This window comes from Dacryopinax primogenitus (assembly GCF_000292625.1).
Source record: "Dacryopinax primogenitus strain DJM-731 SS1 chromosome Unknown DACRYscaffold_15, whole genome shotgun sequence".
Lineage (NCBI taxonomy): Eukaryota > Fungi > Basidiomycota > Dacrymycetes > Dacrymycetales > Dacrymycetaceae > Dacryopinax > Dacryopinax primogenitus.
The window spans coordinates 861,337-879,404 of NW_024467212.1; the positions used below are offsets into that span (position 1 = coordinate 861,337).

The 18,068-nt window shown below is 52.5% G+C and overlaps 5 protein-coding genes across 5 annotated transcripts; 4 read left to right on the top strand and 1 right to left on the bottom strand.

Annotated features, from left to right (window-relative positions):
• The first annotated feature begins 3,049 nt into the window (after positions 1-3,049).
• Positions 3,050-4,145, top strand: DACRYDRAFT_117921 (uncharacterized protein). The gene is made up of 2 exons (XM_040770492.1): positions 3,050-3,357; positions 3,416-4,145. The coding sequence occupies exons 1-2, from the start codon at positions 3,062-3,064 to the stop codon at positions 3,999-4,001; spliced, it is 882 nt and encodes a 293-aa protein (XP_040626647.1). The 5' UTR covers positions 3,050-3,061; the 3' UTR covers positions 4,002-4,145.
• A 4,839-nt stretch (positions 4,146-8,984) lies between these two features.
• Positions 8,985-9,329, top strand: DACRYDRAFT_23764 (uncharacterized protein; the record flags this gene model as incomplete). The annotated part of the gene is made up of 1 exon (XM_040773380.1): positions 8,985-9,329. A coding segment is annotated over exon 1 (338 nt), but the record flags the coding sequence as incomplete, so codon positions are not given.
• A 1,934-nt stretch (positions 9,330-11,263) lies between these two features.
• Positions 11,264-12,271, top strand: DACRYDRAFT_55399 (uncharacterized protein; the record flags this gene model as incomplete). The annotated part of the gene is made up of 1 exon (XM_040775323.1): positions 11,264-12,271. The coding sequence occupies one exon, from the start codon at positions 11,264-11,266 to the stop codon at positions 12,269-12,271; it is 1,008 nt and encodes a 335-aa protein (XP_040626649.1).
• A 122-nt stretch (positions 12,272-12,393) lies between these two features.
• Positions 12,394-14,042, bottom strand: DACRYDRAFT_82203 (uncharacterized protein; the record flags this gene model as incomplete). The annotated part of the gene is made up of 5 exons (XM_040776556.1): positions 12,394-12,754; positions 12,805-13,036; positions 13,088-13,307; positions 13,365-13,716; positions 13,765-14,042. The coding sequence occupies 5 exons, from the start codon at positions 14,040-14,042 to the stop codon at positions 12,394-12,396; spliced, it is 1,443 nt and encodes a 480-aa protein (XP_040626650.1).
• Positions 14,043-16,031: 1,989 nt separating this feature from the next.
• Positions 16,032-16,690, top strand: DACRYDRAFT_109858 (uncharacterized protein; the record flags this gene model as incomplete). Its single annotated transcript, XM_040768956.1, has 2 exons — positions 16,032-16,141; positions 16,393-16,690. The coding sequence occupies 2 exons, from the start codon at positions 16,032-16,034 to the stop codon at positions 16,688-16,690; spliced, it is 408 nt and encodes a 135-aa protein (XP_040626651.1).
• Positions 16,691-18,068: the final 1,378 nt, after the last annotated feature.

Sequence of the window (18,068 nt, forward strand, 5' to 3'; positions counted from 1 at the left end):
TCAAATCCGTCCCATCATCATGGCTAATTCTTCGCCCACAGCATTTCCGTTCGGTTCCAAGAGGACGCGTACCACCCTGGATTTCAGCTGCATTTAGCCCATACGGCGCGTATTCTGGACAGCAAGGCAACACGTTTGTGCGCCTGCAGTAAACTGACGAATTCTAGAGCCGTGGGTCATGCGATCCACCCGAAGCTCAGCGTATCACCGCTCTTTATCCGTTTCTTCCGCTCTTTTCCTGTCAATCTCAGAGCACTTAGCTTTCCAGCCCTGCGGAGATTGCCCGGAACTTACAATGGACTCCCCTGTTCTTCTTCTCACTAGAAATATCTTTACCCGGAAACGGTAGCTGCTAGGTGCCACTGATACTGTACAAGTCTATGCCTCTCCGGGAAGGAAGAACGTTATTCAAGTGGTCGTGCATCTCAGCTGTGGGCAAAAATCTGTCGTCCTCGTTCTGGTGCACATCGGGTGAACTAGCCGAGTCATCCCCTTCATAGATGACCAACCGTAGGCCCGAACAAACTTGCTCGTGCGAGTCTGTGGGGCCGCGGGATTTCATTTCCTGGCCACACACATGTTAACTCACGTTAGGGAACCTGGAAGCTGTAACCTCCTTCAGGAACGAAGAACAACAATCTGCCCGACAGATATGCCATCACTATTCCTGGCTCTTCACAGGTCTTAACATTCTTGACCTAGAGACGGCAGGTGGCACGGATAGCTTGCCAATGCGAGAACTTGCGAACAATCAATCCGAATGACCATATGTGCTTGTAAGGTGCGCCAGCCTTGTATTGATTTCTCCGCTCATGCCGATACCTTAGGGTCTCCTTTCTAGAACCCAGCGAGAGGCATGTGGACCATACATCTCTCACTCCGGTTGAGCGCCACAGCATTCTAATGTAGAAGACGCCCTTGCTGGCAGCATCGAGATGGGTCAGATCTGGCGAAACGTGTATACCCAGACTTGGACTTCCAACTCGATTTAGTCAAACCAATAGTCTGCCCCTTGCTACCTGCTGGAGAGTAGGCGATTGAACAATTTTACTCGCATGGGAGATGATGTACCGATGCCATTTCTGCACACCTCCTGTGCTACCCGGGAATGCACGATATCCACCTGTAAGCCGTCGACGGGTTGAATCTAAGGTACTGAAACCGATCACACACCGAACATACGATACGGAGGTGCCCCTTATAAGTGTCATCAACTGTATCTGAGAAGACAACGCGCTGGTCGGTGTCAATACAGGCAGGAAAGGAGCTATAAAGTCAACTTTTCAGTTGCAATGTTTCACAACAGGATGTCTCAACTTACCTTCCCGGCAATCCCAGAGCCAACGTTCGCTGCTGGTCCTCTCCACATTCGGCTTTTCGGCTTAGCGCCGACCAAGTGATTACTCAGGACGGCTGAGTCATCCACGTCAACCCATCTTCTCGGCCAACTCGGTGCCAACTCGGGGTCACGCTTCCAAAACTCAGTGATGCTGACTGGATACCTTGCAGACAAGAACCACTTAACCCCGTCGAAGTTGTGCGCATTGTCGGCCGGGAGTCTCGGAGTTCGTAAGCAACTTCTAAGAGCGGGTTCTTTTGTCCCTGACCGAGCGGGTTTCTCCAAGAATATTGGTTGCAAATTATCTACTTCTTACATTCTACAGTTCTGGGATGGTCGGAATTGATTTTTTTTTTCCCGGAAGCGGAAAATGTTGAGTTGGAATTATACGTAAATCCTACACATCGGGGAGATCGGTCGCTTCGATCAAGGCTGACGCGCAGGCCGAGAAGGGGCTGAGAGCCAGTTTGAAATAATCAGGAGATGCAGGATCAACCGGTTGCCTGGTAGCCGGTATCCTAGTTCTATCCCATTGTTCTATGTTATTGTTCAATGTGAAGTGGCTGTCGCTTTCAAAGGTGTGTATCAGACGAAGCTGTATCGCTGCTGTTTCGTGCATTTAGGTGAGCTTACCTCAGACTCCTGAAATCGCTCCTGAATGCTTTGCTTTGCTTGCCTTCCGTGTATCGGACGTATCTTTAGCATACGTTTCGTTTGTATGTTCTGTGTTTCGAACATCGGTTTCCGGTTTACATCAATAGGCGCAACTTCGGAGTGGGGAGGCTATTCCCAGGGCGCCGCGTGGAGGATATATTCACCTGTCGCAGAGTGAGGGGAGGGCGGTGGTGCGCAGGCCGTCGGCCTGCGCCCTCTCTCGCTCGCCGTCGATATGTGCTTGGTGGAGGCCATTGATACGCTTGCCGGTGTCTTACGCTTGCAGTCCCATCGTCGTCCCTTTGAATCGGAGGTTGTAGAGCGCCGGTAGGGGCTGACCCGTGTTGGAGGAGGGAGGTATTCAGTCGGGGAGGGGAGGAAAAAGAAGGATTATATGGTTTACAGAAGGTATTATTCAGCCCGTGCCTGTTGACCGAGCAGTGCCACATGTACAGATGAGAGGGCGGGGAGGGAGACGCCGAATGATGACGGCAGGACACATGACGTGTACAAAGGGATAACTTCAATTATTGAATTATTGTCATTAACACCGTCCATTCGGCAGCACACATGTCTATTACACTTAGGCTTCCAGCGCGGAGAGGGCACTCGTGGAATTTTCACTGAAATAACAGCGAATCGCTCACTTAGGTAACGCCTCTTCCTTTCCTGCTACGAAGCATACAGAAGCATCCTCTGCGTGGGACTCTTCCTACTGTCTTCCAGCAACCCTCCTCACCTGCGCAACACACTTCTATCCCTATCTTCTCACATCGAAAATCCACCAAAAATCCTTAAATCATCGCATCAAATCCGCAACAGAATTATTAGCTCCGGAAATCCCGCATCAATCCACGGGGCCCGTTTCCAGCACGTACTGCACGCCAAGGTCCATCATTGATCGGAACAGTTACGACTTCCGACATTCATCCGTCAACTTTGTTCTTCTCACCCACGCAGCGAGGCATATCTTGCCAGCAGCAGCAGCTAACCGAGTATTACTCTCCTTTCCCCGTCGCAGGATTTTCCCCACCTTTGTTCTGTAACGGCATCACCACTCAAGCAAAGATGTCCCTCCCTCCGCACGCACTACGCAAATACGCCGACCTGATATTCACCGGGTCAAGGCTCCAATGGTCACCCTTCTACCCCTCTGCCCCTTCCTCTCAAGTCCAATGCGGAGACTACGGGTTTCTCTCCCCCGAAACAGGCGCTTTTAAGCGAGAAGGGAACATCTACGACGAAGGGATCGCAAGGCGGTGGGGGATCAAGCAGCCCGAGGTCGTAGAGGGAGAAGTGGAGAAGGAGAGCTGGACGATAAGCAAGAACGCGCGGGCACTTGCTTATGGGAAGGACTGTCGTGTGTACGCCTCCCAATGCCCTTCTCTGATGGACCTGTGCTGATGTTTTGCTCGTGCACAGACCCGATGCCCAGATCCAGAAATTCAAAAGGAAAGGGCACGTCTCGTTCCTCTCCGATCGAGGAGCCGTCCTTGTCACCCTCGACTCTAGAACACTCTCAATCCCCCAAAAGACGCAGCTCAAATCTCTTCTCTCCGAGCCTGGGTTACAGGGAAAGCACCTCGTCTCCGAAGTCGTACAGTGCTCCAAGTACGCGCGATATATGAGCGGCCCTGCCGGAGGGGACTTGTGCTTGGGTTATGACGGCACGTCCTGGCACGCCCGAGGTTTGAAAGAGGGGGACAGCTTCACCTCGGGCACCTCTCCCAATCCGAAGTTCAGCGCTCTTTTCCGTCTCTTGGTCGTCCAAGATCGAGGGCCGATCCTGCTCCTGAGGGATTCACCGGAACCGGAAGATCCAACGGGGTTGCTAGCCCCCCTCTATCCGGCTTGGGGAGTGCTGGATGAACAAGGGGAGGTGATACAGGGCTGGGGATGGGAGGAAGAGGGGGACCTGATGCGGGAGGTAGGGGATTGGGAAGGGCTGGGGCTGGAGTTGGGAAAGGGGTGGGGAAGCGTGCCTGTTAGCCCTCCCGCGAGCGTTTGATCCGCTGAGAGGGTGTCTGCCGCATTCAAGAGGATCACCGAACCTCTTGAATGCGTTGACCCTCTCTCGTTCTGTCGCTGCCCTCCCTTTCGACCATCCCTGTCCTCCCTATATGTGTCCCTCAACCTCGCACCGGCGCTCGCGCATGATCATCAACATCACACTTCGGCGTCTATCGCGCGACACTCCAATCACGTTTGACGTATTTAACACCCCTAATGCCCCATCCCTACAAGAAGCTACACAAGCCACTCGGACTCTAGCAGTACTAGTAGGGGCTGGGATGTATTATGTATGTATGATCTTGCACGACCAGTTTGTGACGAGAACGGGCTGCGACCGGGGAGCTTGGGGGGGAGGGGAGGGGACGGAAAGAGGCGTATGTATTTATTTATGAGCTCTGTGGAAGGGCTATGGACTTTGCGTAGGGTAGGCAGAGGGGTCGGTGGAAGTGGGAGGGGGTATGTATTGAAGATAGGTATTTGCCTGCTGTAGTGCAATGAACTCGGTGTGGCTTCATGTTCCCACTTAGAAGGGCTGTGAAATGTTTGCGTGGGCGGGTAGTAAGTACTAGTCCATGTTAATATATAAAAACACATGACCAAGACGACCGTAATCCGTCTGGAATTCGTACTTTGCATCGTTGCTTCCCATTTCCTCCTTAGTCAGTTAGTTGCAATCTTCACTCCTCTACCACCCACCGGATCACGTGCCCCTAAAGGTACCGGAACCAAAGGAGCGGCGTGACACGGACGCGGACGCGACGCGCTGGCACGCAAGGGGCCGAACATCGACTGGTTGAACACTGCTAGCCTGCAGTCCTTTGGCTGTTTATCTCTCTTTCTCATTACTTGGATACTCTTAGCCTATACTTCGACTTGGAATCATTGAACTCGATTAAGAAATAGACATCAACATCATTCAACGTACCTGAGAGGCCATGCCTGTCCCTGTCCGTGCCTCGCACGAAGAAGCAGCCCGCACAGCAGAGTTCAACGAGAAGAAATGGGTATGGGTGCCAGATGAGCGCGAGGGGTATCTGGCGGGGTGGGTGGTTAAGGAAGAACAAGGGGAGGAGATGGGACAGGTCGTGCTTGCTGCTGGGGGAGAGGTGTGTGCCGTTTCTTGTTATAATGGATGTTGGAGTTCGCTGGTGTGGAAGATGATGAACTTGTCTTCAACCGCTGACTTCCTAGGACTGTGAGGTTTTAATCACTAAAGATTACTGAGATGTCCTCGCCTTTCCCTAGTCTCATTCATACTCGGCGTTGATCTCTAACTGACGAACATGACAGCACCGCACGCTTCCATTATACATGCTATCGAAGATGAACCCACCAAAGTTCGACAGGGTAGACGATATTGCCGACCTTACATACCTTAATGAAGCTTCGGTGGTACACAACCTTCGCCTGCGATATGGTTCGAACGCCATCTATGTGTGTGCCTCCCCCCCTGTCCCATGCGCGAGCTTACCCCCCGCAGACATACTCCGGCCTCTTCCTCGTCGCTATTAACCCTTATCAGACCCTCCCGCTTTATACCGACGCGATCATTGACCAGTACCGCCATAGGCGGCGGGACGAGGTCGCACCGCACATATTTGCGATCGCGGAGCGTGCATGGGTGCACATGAACGAGGAACGCGAATGTCAGAGTGTGCTCATCACGTCCGTCCCTTTCCCTTCATGTATACAATGTGCTCATCGAGGATAATGTAGCGGAGAATCTGGCGCTGGAAAAACAGAAAACACAAAGAAAGTCATCCAATACCTTGCTTCTATCGCTTCCGAATCCTATCCCTCACCCTCAACACCAACACACAACCGCACCACCTCCACCCCAGGCCCAGGGCAGGGGTCACCTCTACCCCGCTCGCACTCTTCCAACTCTTCAATTGCTTCTATTGCCTTTCCTACCGCGTCGGGCAGCGGGGGAAGACCCAGTGGGGTGAAGGGACATCAGCCAAGACCGTCGAGGAGTGGAAGACTCGGTTTGCTGGAGAGGCAGATCTTGCAGGCTAACCCCATTCTCGAGGCGTTCGGTAATGCTCAGACGTTGAGGAATAACAACTCCTCGCGTTTCGTACGTTCTCCCCACCCTGCCAAATACGTCGGGACTGACGCCTGGTTGCATACAGGGCAAATTCGTCCGCATATCCTTCTCCTCCGATTCATCTATCTCGGGGGCGGAGATCGACTGGTATCTCCTGGAAAAATCCCGTGTCACTTTCCGGCACGAGGGCGAGCGGTCGTTCCACGTCTTTTACCAGCTGTTGGAGGGAGGCGATGCTCTGCGGGAAACGCTCTTGCTGGAGGGAGGTCCGGAGCATTATGAGTATTTAAACAAGGGGCGGACTTTCGTGGATGGGGTGGATGATCGAGAGGAATGGAGGCAGCTTAAGGTGTGTTTCCAGCTGGGGGTGATATGTAGTTGTTGATCTGGAGATAGACGGCACTGGACATTGTTGGATTCACGAACAGTGAGCAACTCGACCTCTTTCGGATCGTCGCTGCCATTTTGCACCTCGGCAACCTCACTATGATCCAATCCCGCTCTGTGGAGCAGACAGCATTCACCCCGGAATCCCAGCCTCTCCTGGAGAAGATATGTCATCTCCTAGGTCTCCCCTCCCAAGAATTCCAGAAAGCTGTCCTGCGACCACGGACGAAGGCCGGCAGGGAATGGGTCACGCAGCAGCGCACGGCTGATCAGGTGAGGGATGAGCTTGCAAGTCTGAGCAAGACACTCTACGAGAGATGTTTCGGGAGTCTGGTCGAGAGGATCAACAGGGCACTCGATCGGCCGAGCGCGAAGAGCACGTTCATAGGTGTGTTGGATATTGCCGGGTTTGAGATCTTTGAAAGTGAGCATTCGCCTGCACACCTGCACGTACTCTGACCTTTTAACTAGCCAACTCATTTGAACAGCTATGCATCAACTACACGAACGAGAAGCTCCAGCAGTTCTTCAACCACCACATGTTCGTCTTAGAGCAAGAAGAGTACTCGCGCGAGTCGATCGAATGGGACTTTGTCAACTTCGGCCTCGACCTTCAACCCACAATCGACCTCATCGAATCCCGCGACCCTATCGGTATCCTCACCTGCCTCGATGAGGAATGTATTATGCCTAAGGCGACGGATGGTACCTTTACCAGCAAGCTACATGCGCTGTGGTGTGAAACCGGGCATCCAGGATCGGAGAAATACGCACCAACCCGGTTTGAACAGGGCTTTGTCATCCAGCATTATGCTGGCAAGGTCGAGTACCGTACCGACGGATGGCTGGAGAAGAACAAGGACCCACTGAACGATAACCTCACTCGGGTGCTGGCTACTTCAAGCGAAAAGTTCATCGCTACCCTGTTTGCGGAATATGCTGAAGACCCGGCTGTTACGTCCGTTGTCAAGAAACGAGTGAAGAAGGGTGCATTCCGCACTGTTGGACAACGACACAAGGAGCAGCTCTCACAGCTTATGACACAGCTGCAGGCGACGCAACCACACTTTGTCAGGTGTATCGTCCCCAATGCTCTCAAGAAGCCCGGAAAACTCGATATCCCCCTTGTCCTAGATCAGCTTCGGTGCAACGGTGTGCTTGAAGGCATCCGGATTGCCCGTCTTGGCTATCCCAACAGGCTTCCCTTCGCAGAATTCAGGCAGCGGTACGAAGTCCTCACACCTGGTGTCATCCCTCGAGGATACATGGACGGCCGCAAGGCCTCCACCAGAATGATCGATGCCCTAGAGCTGGATCCTGTGGCATACAAGATCGGCATGTCGAAGGTGTTCTTCAAGGCTGGTGTCCTTGCAGAGCTGGAAGAGAAGCGCGATGCCCATCTGTTTGATATCTTCTCGCGGTTCCAAGCGGCTGCGCGAATGTCCACTGCCAGACGACAGATGCGCAAGATCTTGAATCGTGCCAATGCCATTCGCACGATTCAGCGCAATGCCCGAGTATACATCCAACTTCGAGAATGGCCTTGGTGGCAGTTATATACCAAGGTCCGACCACTACTGGCTGCAACTCGAAACGACGAGGAGCTGCGGAAGAAGGACGCTGAATTGGCTGCAATTCGTGAGAAAGCAGACAGGGAGAAACGGGAGAAGGCTGCAGTCGAGACCGCGAGACTTCAGCTTCATGCTGAGAAGAGGAAAGTCGAGGAAGAGCTGGAGAGTGAGCGGCAACTGGGTCTCGACAAGCACCAGCAGTTAGCTCGTTCAAAGGCTAGGGAAGCCGAACTCGAAGATGATGTCGCCGCCCTTCAGATCGACCTCGAGACGGTAGAAGCTGAGTTAGCTCGGATGGTCGCGGCGAAGAAGACATCGGAGGATAACCTCGAAAGTCTGTCTTTAGCTCATGAAGATGCTAAGATCCGTCTTGCTGCGTACGAAGAGCAACAGCGAGAATGGAGGAAGAAAGAGAGTGGCTTAGTGGAAGATGTCCGCAAACGGTCAACAGAGTGGACAAGCCTCGAGAAGCGAAGAGATGAGCTGGAGAAGTCAGTCGAAGAACTGAAGAACAAACTTCGCGAGAAAGAGGAAGATGTGGTCCGCTTAAAGGAGCGCATGGAGACGGCAGCTACGGAGATGGCGAAAAAGCTGGCCGCTGAGATTCAGACCCGGTAAGTCATGCCCTATATTATCTGGATCCAGCTTGAATGCTCTTAATCAGGGATGCTGGCAAAGCGAAGGCCGATACGCTGGAGAAAGAGGCCAGACAGGCTAAGGAGAACCTTTCGAACCTTACGCGGACTGTCGCAGACTACGAAACTCTCATCAAGAAGAAGGATGCAGAGATGGAAGTGTTGGCATCTGAGCTGGCACATTCGGAACGGCAACATGAATCATCCCTAAAGGAAGTTGCCGAATTGAAGGGGCAACTGGAGACAATCCGCAAGCAACTCGACGCACAAAAGGATGATAGCAAGAAAGATGCGCGATTACGGGCCAAGCTACAAGCTGAGTTGGACGAGCTCCGAAAACTGATGGATGCTAAAACATCGGAGGACGACAAACGTACCGAGGTCGAGCGAAGCAAGGAGCAAGAGCGCTCTGAGCTCCGCGCTCAAGTCAGCAAACTCCAGTCCGAGATGAGCGAAGTTCGACGACGGGCATTGGAGGATCAGAACAAGTTGCGGGTTGACCTCGACGCAGCCAAGCGAGAGCAAGTTGCGGCAACGAAGGCCTCTCAGGAAATGCAACAGCAAACGAAAGCTCACTCTCAGAACTTACGAGAGGCTGAACTTGCTGTCATCCAGGCAGAGAAGCAGAAGCGGGCGGCAGAATCCGAATTACAATCCTTGCGCACCAAACATATCGATTCCGATGGTCAACTCGCCTCATTACAGAAGGCAAAGGAGGTGCGTGAGCCATCTCTTGGATATAGACTGTGCCTCACAATGTTATAGAGTCTTGAACGGCAGCTTGCCACCGCACATGCTAAGCATCAGGACTTTGAGGATGCCGTCCTACAGATTGAGCGGGAGAAAGCCAGTTGGGCTCGTCAAATGGAGTCAACTCGGAAGCAGTTAGCTGCTGAGATCGCCAAACGAGAGCAGCTTGAACAGAGCAACCTGTCCCGAGAAAAGGAATCGAACAAGTTCAAGGATCGCTATTCTGCACTTGAGAAGGAACTGAAACAAGCCAAGGCAGACATCGCCGCTCGGGATCAGGAACTTGGACAAGTGCGTTCAAAGCAGGACATCACTATCATTGAACATGTTCATGTTCTCGAGGAGGCCAAACGTGTCACGGATCGACAACTTTCTGAAGCGCAGATCGAAATGCAGAATTTGCAGCTTTATGTCCGCTCGCTCGAGAGGGCAAAACAGCGTCTCGTGGGTGATGCGGAGGACCTCACGTTCCAGACAGAGCGCGAGAGACAGGAAATCCGAGCAAAAGAGAAAGCGCTTGCTCTAGCACAAAGCGAGCGCAGAGTTGCAGAAGAGAGATTCCTCGCTGCCGAACAGGAGATTCGGGACCTGAAGGCTAGGCTTGATGCTGATTCTCGGCAAGCGTCCGACATGAAGATTTTCCGACAGCGCCTAGCGGAAGAAATGCAGGACGTCAAGGAGCAGCATCAGAAGGACCTCACAGGGAAGGATCTGCTCGCTGACCAGATCCGAAAGAAACATCAAGGTAAATGGATCCGGCCCTGCCCCGCTGTTTGCACTCTGATAATGTGTTTAGCCGAAGTCGCACAGCTTAACAAGGAGCTCCAGACTCAGCGAGATGCTATGACTCGTCTGAGAGAAGAAGGTCGCAAACTGCGAGCGGAGCAAGATACCCTCAAACTGCGGTACGACGACGAGGTGTCCAATAACAGCGCGTGGAAGACAGACAAGGAGCGGCTGGAAGCGAAGATCGCCAACCTCACTGAACGGTACGACGCCTCGGTGCGGCAGCAAACAGATCAACAGACGCAGATTGTCAGTCAATTATCGCAGATCCGAGAGCTGAGAGCAGTGCTAGACGAAGCAGAAGCAGAACGAGGCGCTCTGCAACGCGCACGGCGGACCTTGGAGGACCGCTTGGAAGAGATAGAGCAGACCGTGCTATATGGGCATAAACTGGGAGAAGATAGCCCTAGGCGTTTGAGGGAGAGAGAAACGCCGAAGAAGCGGGTTGGGCGGGAGAACATCAAACCTGAGGTTGAGGCTGCTTAGGCAGAAATGGTTGTATGCGACGTCGATTTGATCACTTTTGCTTCTGGACTCCTTCTGTGAAGATGATTGGCTGTACGTGGTTCCTGTATCAATCTATTTCATATCCGCACGTCAGACCGATCTTCGGTAAGGCAACGACTTCAAACCAGTGTATTGTTGTCGTACGGAGCAATTTCATGTAAAGGAAGGTAGAAAAGTCCGTCCGATCAAGTCACGCAGAAGAGGAAACTGCCCCAAAGACCAGGGTTTTTTTCCTATCATCTTTCATGTCCACTCATAGACCAGCCGAACACACCGGCAACTATTTCAAGGAGGGCATGTACCAGTCGAGGTGGACGCCATGCGTCGGAGTTAGGGACGACTTAGTTCCGTGCGGAGAACATTATTTTCAGTCTACTGCTTATAATTCTGCAGGCTGAGCAACCTGCAAATTTGCCATGTATTGATGGGCCTGTTACATCAAACAACATTTCTCATATGAGTTCATGAATCAAACCGAAAAAATATATTTCATGATCTAGTCATCAGCACCGCCACTGGATTACACTAACCACAACCCTCATTCCGTTTCCCAAGTTCACACAACACAACCATGGCCAAACTGAACATCGCACACCACAAGTCATACCACCCCTACAGGAGGGACAACATCGAGCGAGTACGAAAAGATGAGGAAGAAGCGCGGTTGAAAGAGGAAAAGGAAGAAGGGAGGATGCGCATGGCTGATGCAGAGGCGAGGATCGACTTGCTGAGAGAGAGAGCTGGGGCCAAACAGAAACAGAAACGGATGAAGGAGCAGGATGAATTTGATGTGCCGCAACCGGCTGCAGAGAATGCTGCTAGTGTTCCCGACTCCCTTGTTACACAGGAAGGGCATATAAACCTCTTCGCGCCGCTCGAAGCTGCCGCAGCGGCTCACACCGCCGAAGCCCTTGTTCGAGAACAAGCCAAACGGCACCCGATCGACAAAAAGAAATCAACAGAAGAGGAAGGTGTTGCTCTCGCTCCCTCCAAGTTGGACCTCAAACCGTGGTACGTTGACGAACACCTGCGGAGCGCGAAGGACCGAGAGGGGGAGAGGGAGAGGGAGGAGAGAAGGGCTAAGGATTTGAGTTCCAAAGCGAGTAGGGACCCTATGCGAGGGGTGGAGCAGGAGCTGGCGAAGCGGGAGAGGGAGAGGGGGAAGAGCTGGACAGGAGGCAGGAAGTTGCATTCGTCTAGCTCGACCGGGACGGGAGGGGTACTGTCACTGTCATCGGATCCCGCGGTCGCGGCCCGTTTAGCTCGAGAGGCGGGAGAACGACAGCGCGCTGAAGCGCTTTTGCAGCGCAAGAGACGCGAGGCTGCTGCTGGTTCTTATCCTTCCAGCGTGGCTAGTACGCCCCGGGCAGGGTATGGGGACGTCTTCAATGTGGAAGCGATGCGCGAAGTTGAGGCTGCGAAGAGGGAGAGAAGGGAGAGGGTGGAACGGTGGGATCGGGAGAGGGAAAGAGATAGGGAGGTGGAGTGGGAGAGAGATAGGGAGAGGGAGAGGAGGTATTGGGATCGCGAAAGAAGGGAGGAGCGGGAGGTTGACGTAGGGAGGAGGGATCACAGGTAGATCTAGTCTGGATGTGTACGATTGTTTTATTGCACTATACCCAGCATGTTGTATAGTATTTACCTGGCATCATGTTCATCATTGTACGAAACGTAACATAGAATTCGACCAACAAATTAAACTCAAGCCATAGGATAGTCCTCGAACACCCCCTCTCCAAACTTTACAAAGCTCACGTTCCCCCCATCGACAGCAGCGATAATGACGCTCTTCCGGCCCGCTTTCAGTGCGGGGAAAGGCTGGACTCTGGGCTTGGGGTTGGGTGGGGTCTTGGGAAGGAGGCCGAGAAGCTGGGAGAGACGGGAGAAGAGCGTGGGCGGTAGAGGTGGGGCTGGGGGCTTGGGTGTAGACTTTGAGTTGGATGCGGTGGATGAAGTGGGTGCAGGGGGAGCCCGTCGACGGGGTTGTGGTGGCGGCTGGACTGGGAGCTCGCCAAACAGCCGCGTAAGGTCAGCGAGCGTCGGCAGTCGCGTTGTCCTCGCACTATCATCCAAAACATCAGTTGTGACACAAGGGAAGGGAGGGGAACGTACTCGACCACAACAAGCTCAAAGTCTGCGGGTGGGACGGAGGTCTTCTTCCACGCTGTAGAGGGGCGCCAGACGTGGTAAAAGATCTCGTATGCCGATGGGGGTGTGGAGGAGAGGTCGTTAATGCCAGGTGGGAGAGTGCCACCAGCCTGTGAGCCGGCTGGAGGATGGGATTTGATATACAAGGGCAGCTGGTGGCCGGAGGGGATGAGACGGAGGGAAACGAATATGTCGTCTATACAAGACATTCAGTGGGTTTCTGGTACAGCCAGGAAGGGCGACAGACGATACGTGGTCCTCCAACCGGTCCTTAACGGGCTCCACCAGTTCCTCCTCCACGCTACCCACCACCTCGTCCAGCCCGCAGTCCAATGGGATAGGCCTGACCAGAGGTGGGAGAAGAACGGTGGGGCTGGGAGAGGCCGAGGACGGGGAAAGAGCATTGTGTTCAACGGGGGCTGCGCGCGGACGACGGTGTATCCCAAGCGGCGAAGGTACGCATACACCTGTCCTACAGTCAGTGCTGATACAAGCAGAGTGTGAGGAAGTGGTATAGATCGCACCTGGTATTTCTCCAGTGTCATGGTATCCTTCCCTAGCATCTCTGCGTACGCTTGCTGTACGCTCATTGGCGAACCAAGCTTTTCCCACCTGGACCATTCGTCGCCCTCATCCGACTGCACCCCAGCCTCATCTCGTATGTTTTTCGCATAAGCTCTCCAGCAGTACCCAGACCCTCGCTCGACGAGGTACAGCGCTTCCTCAGGGAGCAACATCAGCTGTTTTCCCATCTTCCCAGTCACCCCCGAGGGTACGGTAAGGAAGTGTCCCATAGTAGTCAAAAGATTCCCTTTAGTCTGCGGTACTTCGGCCCTACAAATAGACGGGTGCCACAGCATATGCGTAAGGTTCTTGCTACTCGGAGTCAGCCTTCACCCCTGCACACGCAAGTATCAAACGCACCTCGAGCTCCCCCTCTCCGCACTCAAAGCCTCTAGCATCGCCCCCCTCGCTCTCTCAAGTGCAAAACTCTGCAACTTCGTCTCTCCTGCCTCATTAGGCTCAAACTCTTTATCCCCCCTTTGAGGGATGACCTGTTTCTTTGCCTTTAAGGGCTGGACGAGCTGTAGCCAGTTGGGGGCATCGTCCTCCCCTGATGAGAGCTCATCTTCGCCTTCTCCAGGTGTTGATTTGGGAATATTAGGCGCGAGTGAAGAGGGTGCTTCTAGTTGGTCGTCCATTGAAAGTGTCCTCGAAGCGTGACTCGCACGCGCGCCAAAATCTTGCTTGTCACAGCAGTCACGGCCACTCAGGGTGCACCAATGCCCTAATCGCCGATGTAAAAGTTTTCACACTTGACTACGTAACGATGTGATAACAAGGAGGAGAATTAGATGTGGATGGGATCATCTTGCCGATGTTTTAGCTTGTTCTTTGTGATTGTTGATTAGCATGGGAGGGATTTGCCAGAGCGACTGTTTGCTGACCTAAAATATTGATGAAATGCCTCCGTCAGGATATTGATCCCCAAAAGTGGGGTGCTTCTTCAGTGTGGCAATCTGTTCTCTTGTCTTTCGCTGCATGGTCAGCCAATCAGCAAAATTCTGCATTGTCAGTGCAGCGCACCACTCAGGTTACAGGTTACTGACATGGTCAAAGGTTTCTCAGCATATCCTCGACTGGGGCACACACCAATTTGGCAGTTGTTTGATGACTCAGGGCCAATGTACATCTTGGGCTGGCCACATCCACTTGCCAGCCAGATGAGAGGGCAGGGCAAAGAGGGAATGCAAGTCATTGAGGGAGTGAATATGACACTTTACTCCCAGCTGGTTTGCAGAGACAATGGGTGCACCCACTCTCTCAGTCTCTGTTCTCTGCTCACACTTAGCAGGCAATGCCGCCCTCCCCATTGTCTTCCATCAACTCCCCTATGGCCTCTCCACTGCCCTCTCTACTGGCCCTCCCTCATCCTCCTAGGGCTGAACTGCATCCACCTCCTGCTCTTCTTGACACTCATCATCACCCACTATGTCATCTACCCCAGCCTATTCTGGCCCATGCTCTGACATGCCCAGGAGTCACTCTACCTTGGCACAATCCCAATGGGATTCACCACTGCCATTGATGCTGCTACAACTCTGTTGGTCAAAATGGGATATGGTGGTCCTGGACTGTTGACCTTTCTGTGGGTGGCATTCTGGGTGGACCTGGCTGCTAGTGCCCTGGTGTGTGTGGGGATGATGCATATCATGTGCCCTGCTCTCCCTCTCCTCTGCAAATACCTCAACTAATGTCCTGCACAGGTCTGGCAAGCATCGCCAGATGCTTGACCAGCTCTCTGCCACCCTTCATCGCACCCATCATTGCCTCCACCCTCAGCACACAGCTAGGCATGGCCCTCGCACCCACCCAACCTGTGCACACCCAGCTCATGCTCTTTGCATCCTACACCTCACTCAGCCTGGGGTTCCCCATTGCAATGCTTGTGCTTGCAGCATACACACTGTGCTGCACATTTGAGTTTCGAGCTCAAATCCAACCTTCAAAAGCCTCTTCAAATGACACCTCAAACTCAGCCGGACCGGACTATTGGAAGCAAGAAGTGGACCCTAGACATAGCATTAGGTAATGTAGATTAGATATAGATTAGTAGTAGTCTGAAGGTCCAAACCACTCGAAATGTATATAGGCGGATTCAGGTACTTCAGATAGGGACTCTCAGACTCCTCTCTCACTTACACCATACCTCACTCATTCAAGACAGGTGATTTCTTAACTTACAACTAATACTACTGCTTTACCTTAAAGTCACTCCTTGCTCTAGCTCCCTCTTAGACTGATCTGAGCCTTGATTTGACTGCTCAACATTTGGAAGCCACCCTCATTCACCTCACATGGCTCATTCCCCTTTGATTCCTCATTTGGACTCCCTTTGGACTGCTGCAACAGGTCTCTGAACTCACACAAGACCCTTCGGATTGGCATTAGAGTGGCTCTACCTTAGGAGGCCACAATTCAATTAGGTCAGATTTTGTCTATTACTACCTACTCCAACATACAGGCCACCACTGTTGACTCCCCCTCCAGCGGACCTTCTCCTGACACCTCATTGGGAGGTGTAGAGTACAATGCTCAGTCTGGTGCTGCACAGTACTCCTCCTCACAATGTCATCTGCTCTGTTGTCCTGCCCCTTGGTCCCATAGGGCAGAGCAGGCTAGTGCTCATCATGCTCAGGGAGCTGGCACAGCAAGTCCTCCTCCCTCCTTCCACCTCTCTTGGCCCATCCAGCATCCCACTGAACAGCATCCTTGGTGTGAGCATCATGGCAGATGTTGTGTATGTGGTTGGTGTGATTGGCAGGTGCTTGCTCTGGGGCTTTGTGGCTCTGGGTCGGGTTGGTGGGCATGACATTTGTGGATGCTGTGCTGAGCAGGAGGAAGTTAGAGTTTTTGTTGGGATGGTGTGTGTCTTCTTCCCTTGCTCTCCCCATTCTCTGCTCTTCCTGTTCATCCTCCAGGTCTGGTCACCTTTCTCTATTCTCAGCTTAACACAATACCCCTTGTAGATCATGAGCTGACTTGCAACAGGTGGGGACTCACTTCCCCTCTTGGTGTACATATGCACCTCACCTTTGCACTCTCTGCCTTGTGCACCCCTATGCCCATAGCGCTGTTCCTCAAAGTGTTTGGGATGGCTCTCACAGGGTTGTTAGTGCTCATCTGGGTGTATGTGGGTGGGAGGATGGCTGTCTTGGCCATGGGAGGGAGTGTGGTCTGGGCAGCTTTGTTGGTGGAGGGTGAGGAGGTGCTGGTGCAGGATGATGTGCTGAGAGAGGAGATGATGCATGTTGGGGAGAGGACAAGAGAAGGATTGGACTTGGCATGAGCAGTATGACTGACTGCAAGCATCACAGTGCTTTGCTGGAGCTGAGTCTTAGAGGGGTCAATGTGGAAGGAAGAGATAATGGTCCTGGGGTCACCATCAGGGTCAAGTGGGGCAAGACTGCTCCCGTGTCGAGATCACATTACAAAATGGGGTCAGAAGGATACAATTGCCAGGTTGATCATCTGGAAATTGTTGTGATTTGATGGGGGAGGAAAATTAACTTGCACATAAGAAACATGCCTATCCATCCTTTCCAAACAGGGGTTGTCAGAATGAAGAGCAGTCTGTTCTTGAGCTCTCCACCCTACTTGCATGAGGTCATGCCCATGATTGGCTGTATCAATGTTGACAAAAGGGCACATGCACCATTCATGCCAGTGAGAGGGTGACACACACTGGCAGATGAGGCACACAGAGGTCAGTAACGCCAGGACATTGATAAAGTTTGGCTGGGACTGACGGAGCCACACCCTTCATTATATCATCTTCCATGCACAAATGTATGTTAGAGACCTCTGTCGCAGTTCTAGGAAAGAGGAGGATGTACAATGATGAGATTAATGTGACCACAGTCAGCATCATGGTCATGCCAAGAGATGAACTTGCCATGGCATCAGCTCCAGGGCTTCGTCAGGCACCCAGCAGTCAGGCCTATCAGGGTATGACCTCTGCAAACTCCTATGCAAACTCTGATTCAGCCCAAATATCACCATTTTGACACATTTGACCCCTCAGTTGAGGCTATTGGATATGAGAAGCCCCTTCTGACAGGCCTCTCTCCCCATCTGGGATAGATGGCAAGGCAATCAGTGATCATTCACCTTTCACAAGGACTGAACACTCAAGTCACACATTTGCTCAAGACTGTTGGTTATGTTGACTAGAGTTTTGACCCCTTTGTCAAGTTGCTAGGACACCCAAAGGACTTTGGGGCCTAAGGCATAGGGGGTCGGGGTTCAGACACCTTTTGGACCAGCCTATCAATCATGTTCGACTCTTCGCAGGCTTTGGTCATGGGCCTCAGCAAGGCTTTCAACAGATCAAAGACAAGTAGCCACCTTTCGGCAACTTTGGCTACCTACTCAAAGTGTCTATGACTCAAGTATAGGTGATCAGGATCAGATCAGATCTCAAAGCATGTTTCGGCCAGGCTTCAGCTGACAATCAAGAAGTAGGGGTGAACCCTGGTGTGGAGATTGGGAGACTTTGCTCATGATCAGGAGACCTTCAGTCACAAGGTCTGCCCTGAGATAAGATGGACAACTACAGTTTCTCAGCCACAGTCTATTGCTTTCTTTTGTTTCCTCTGGCATGTATATTGTCAGGGCACCAGCTCATTGCTTGGTCAAGAGACATGACTAAGCCTTTATGACATGGA

Excerpts from the sequence above, each read along its gene's own strand:
- DACRYDRAFT_117921 (XM_040770492.1), top strand. The coding sequence starts at position 3,062 with ATGTCCCTCCCTCCGCACGCACTACGCAAATACGCCGACCTGATATTC. Across the intron at positions 3,358-3,415 it reads TATGGGAAGGACTGTCGTGT|ACCCGATGCCCAGATCCAGA; the intron begins GTACGCCTCCCA and ends GCTCGTGCACAG.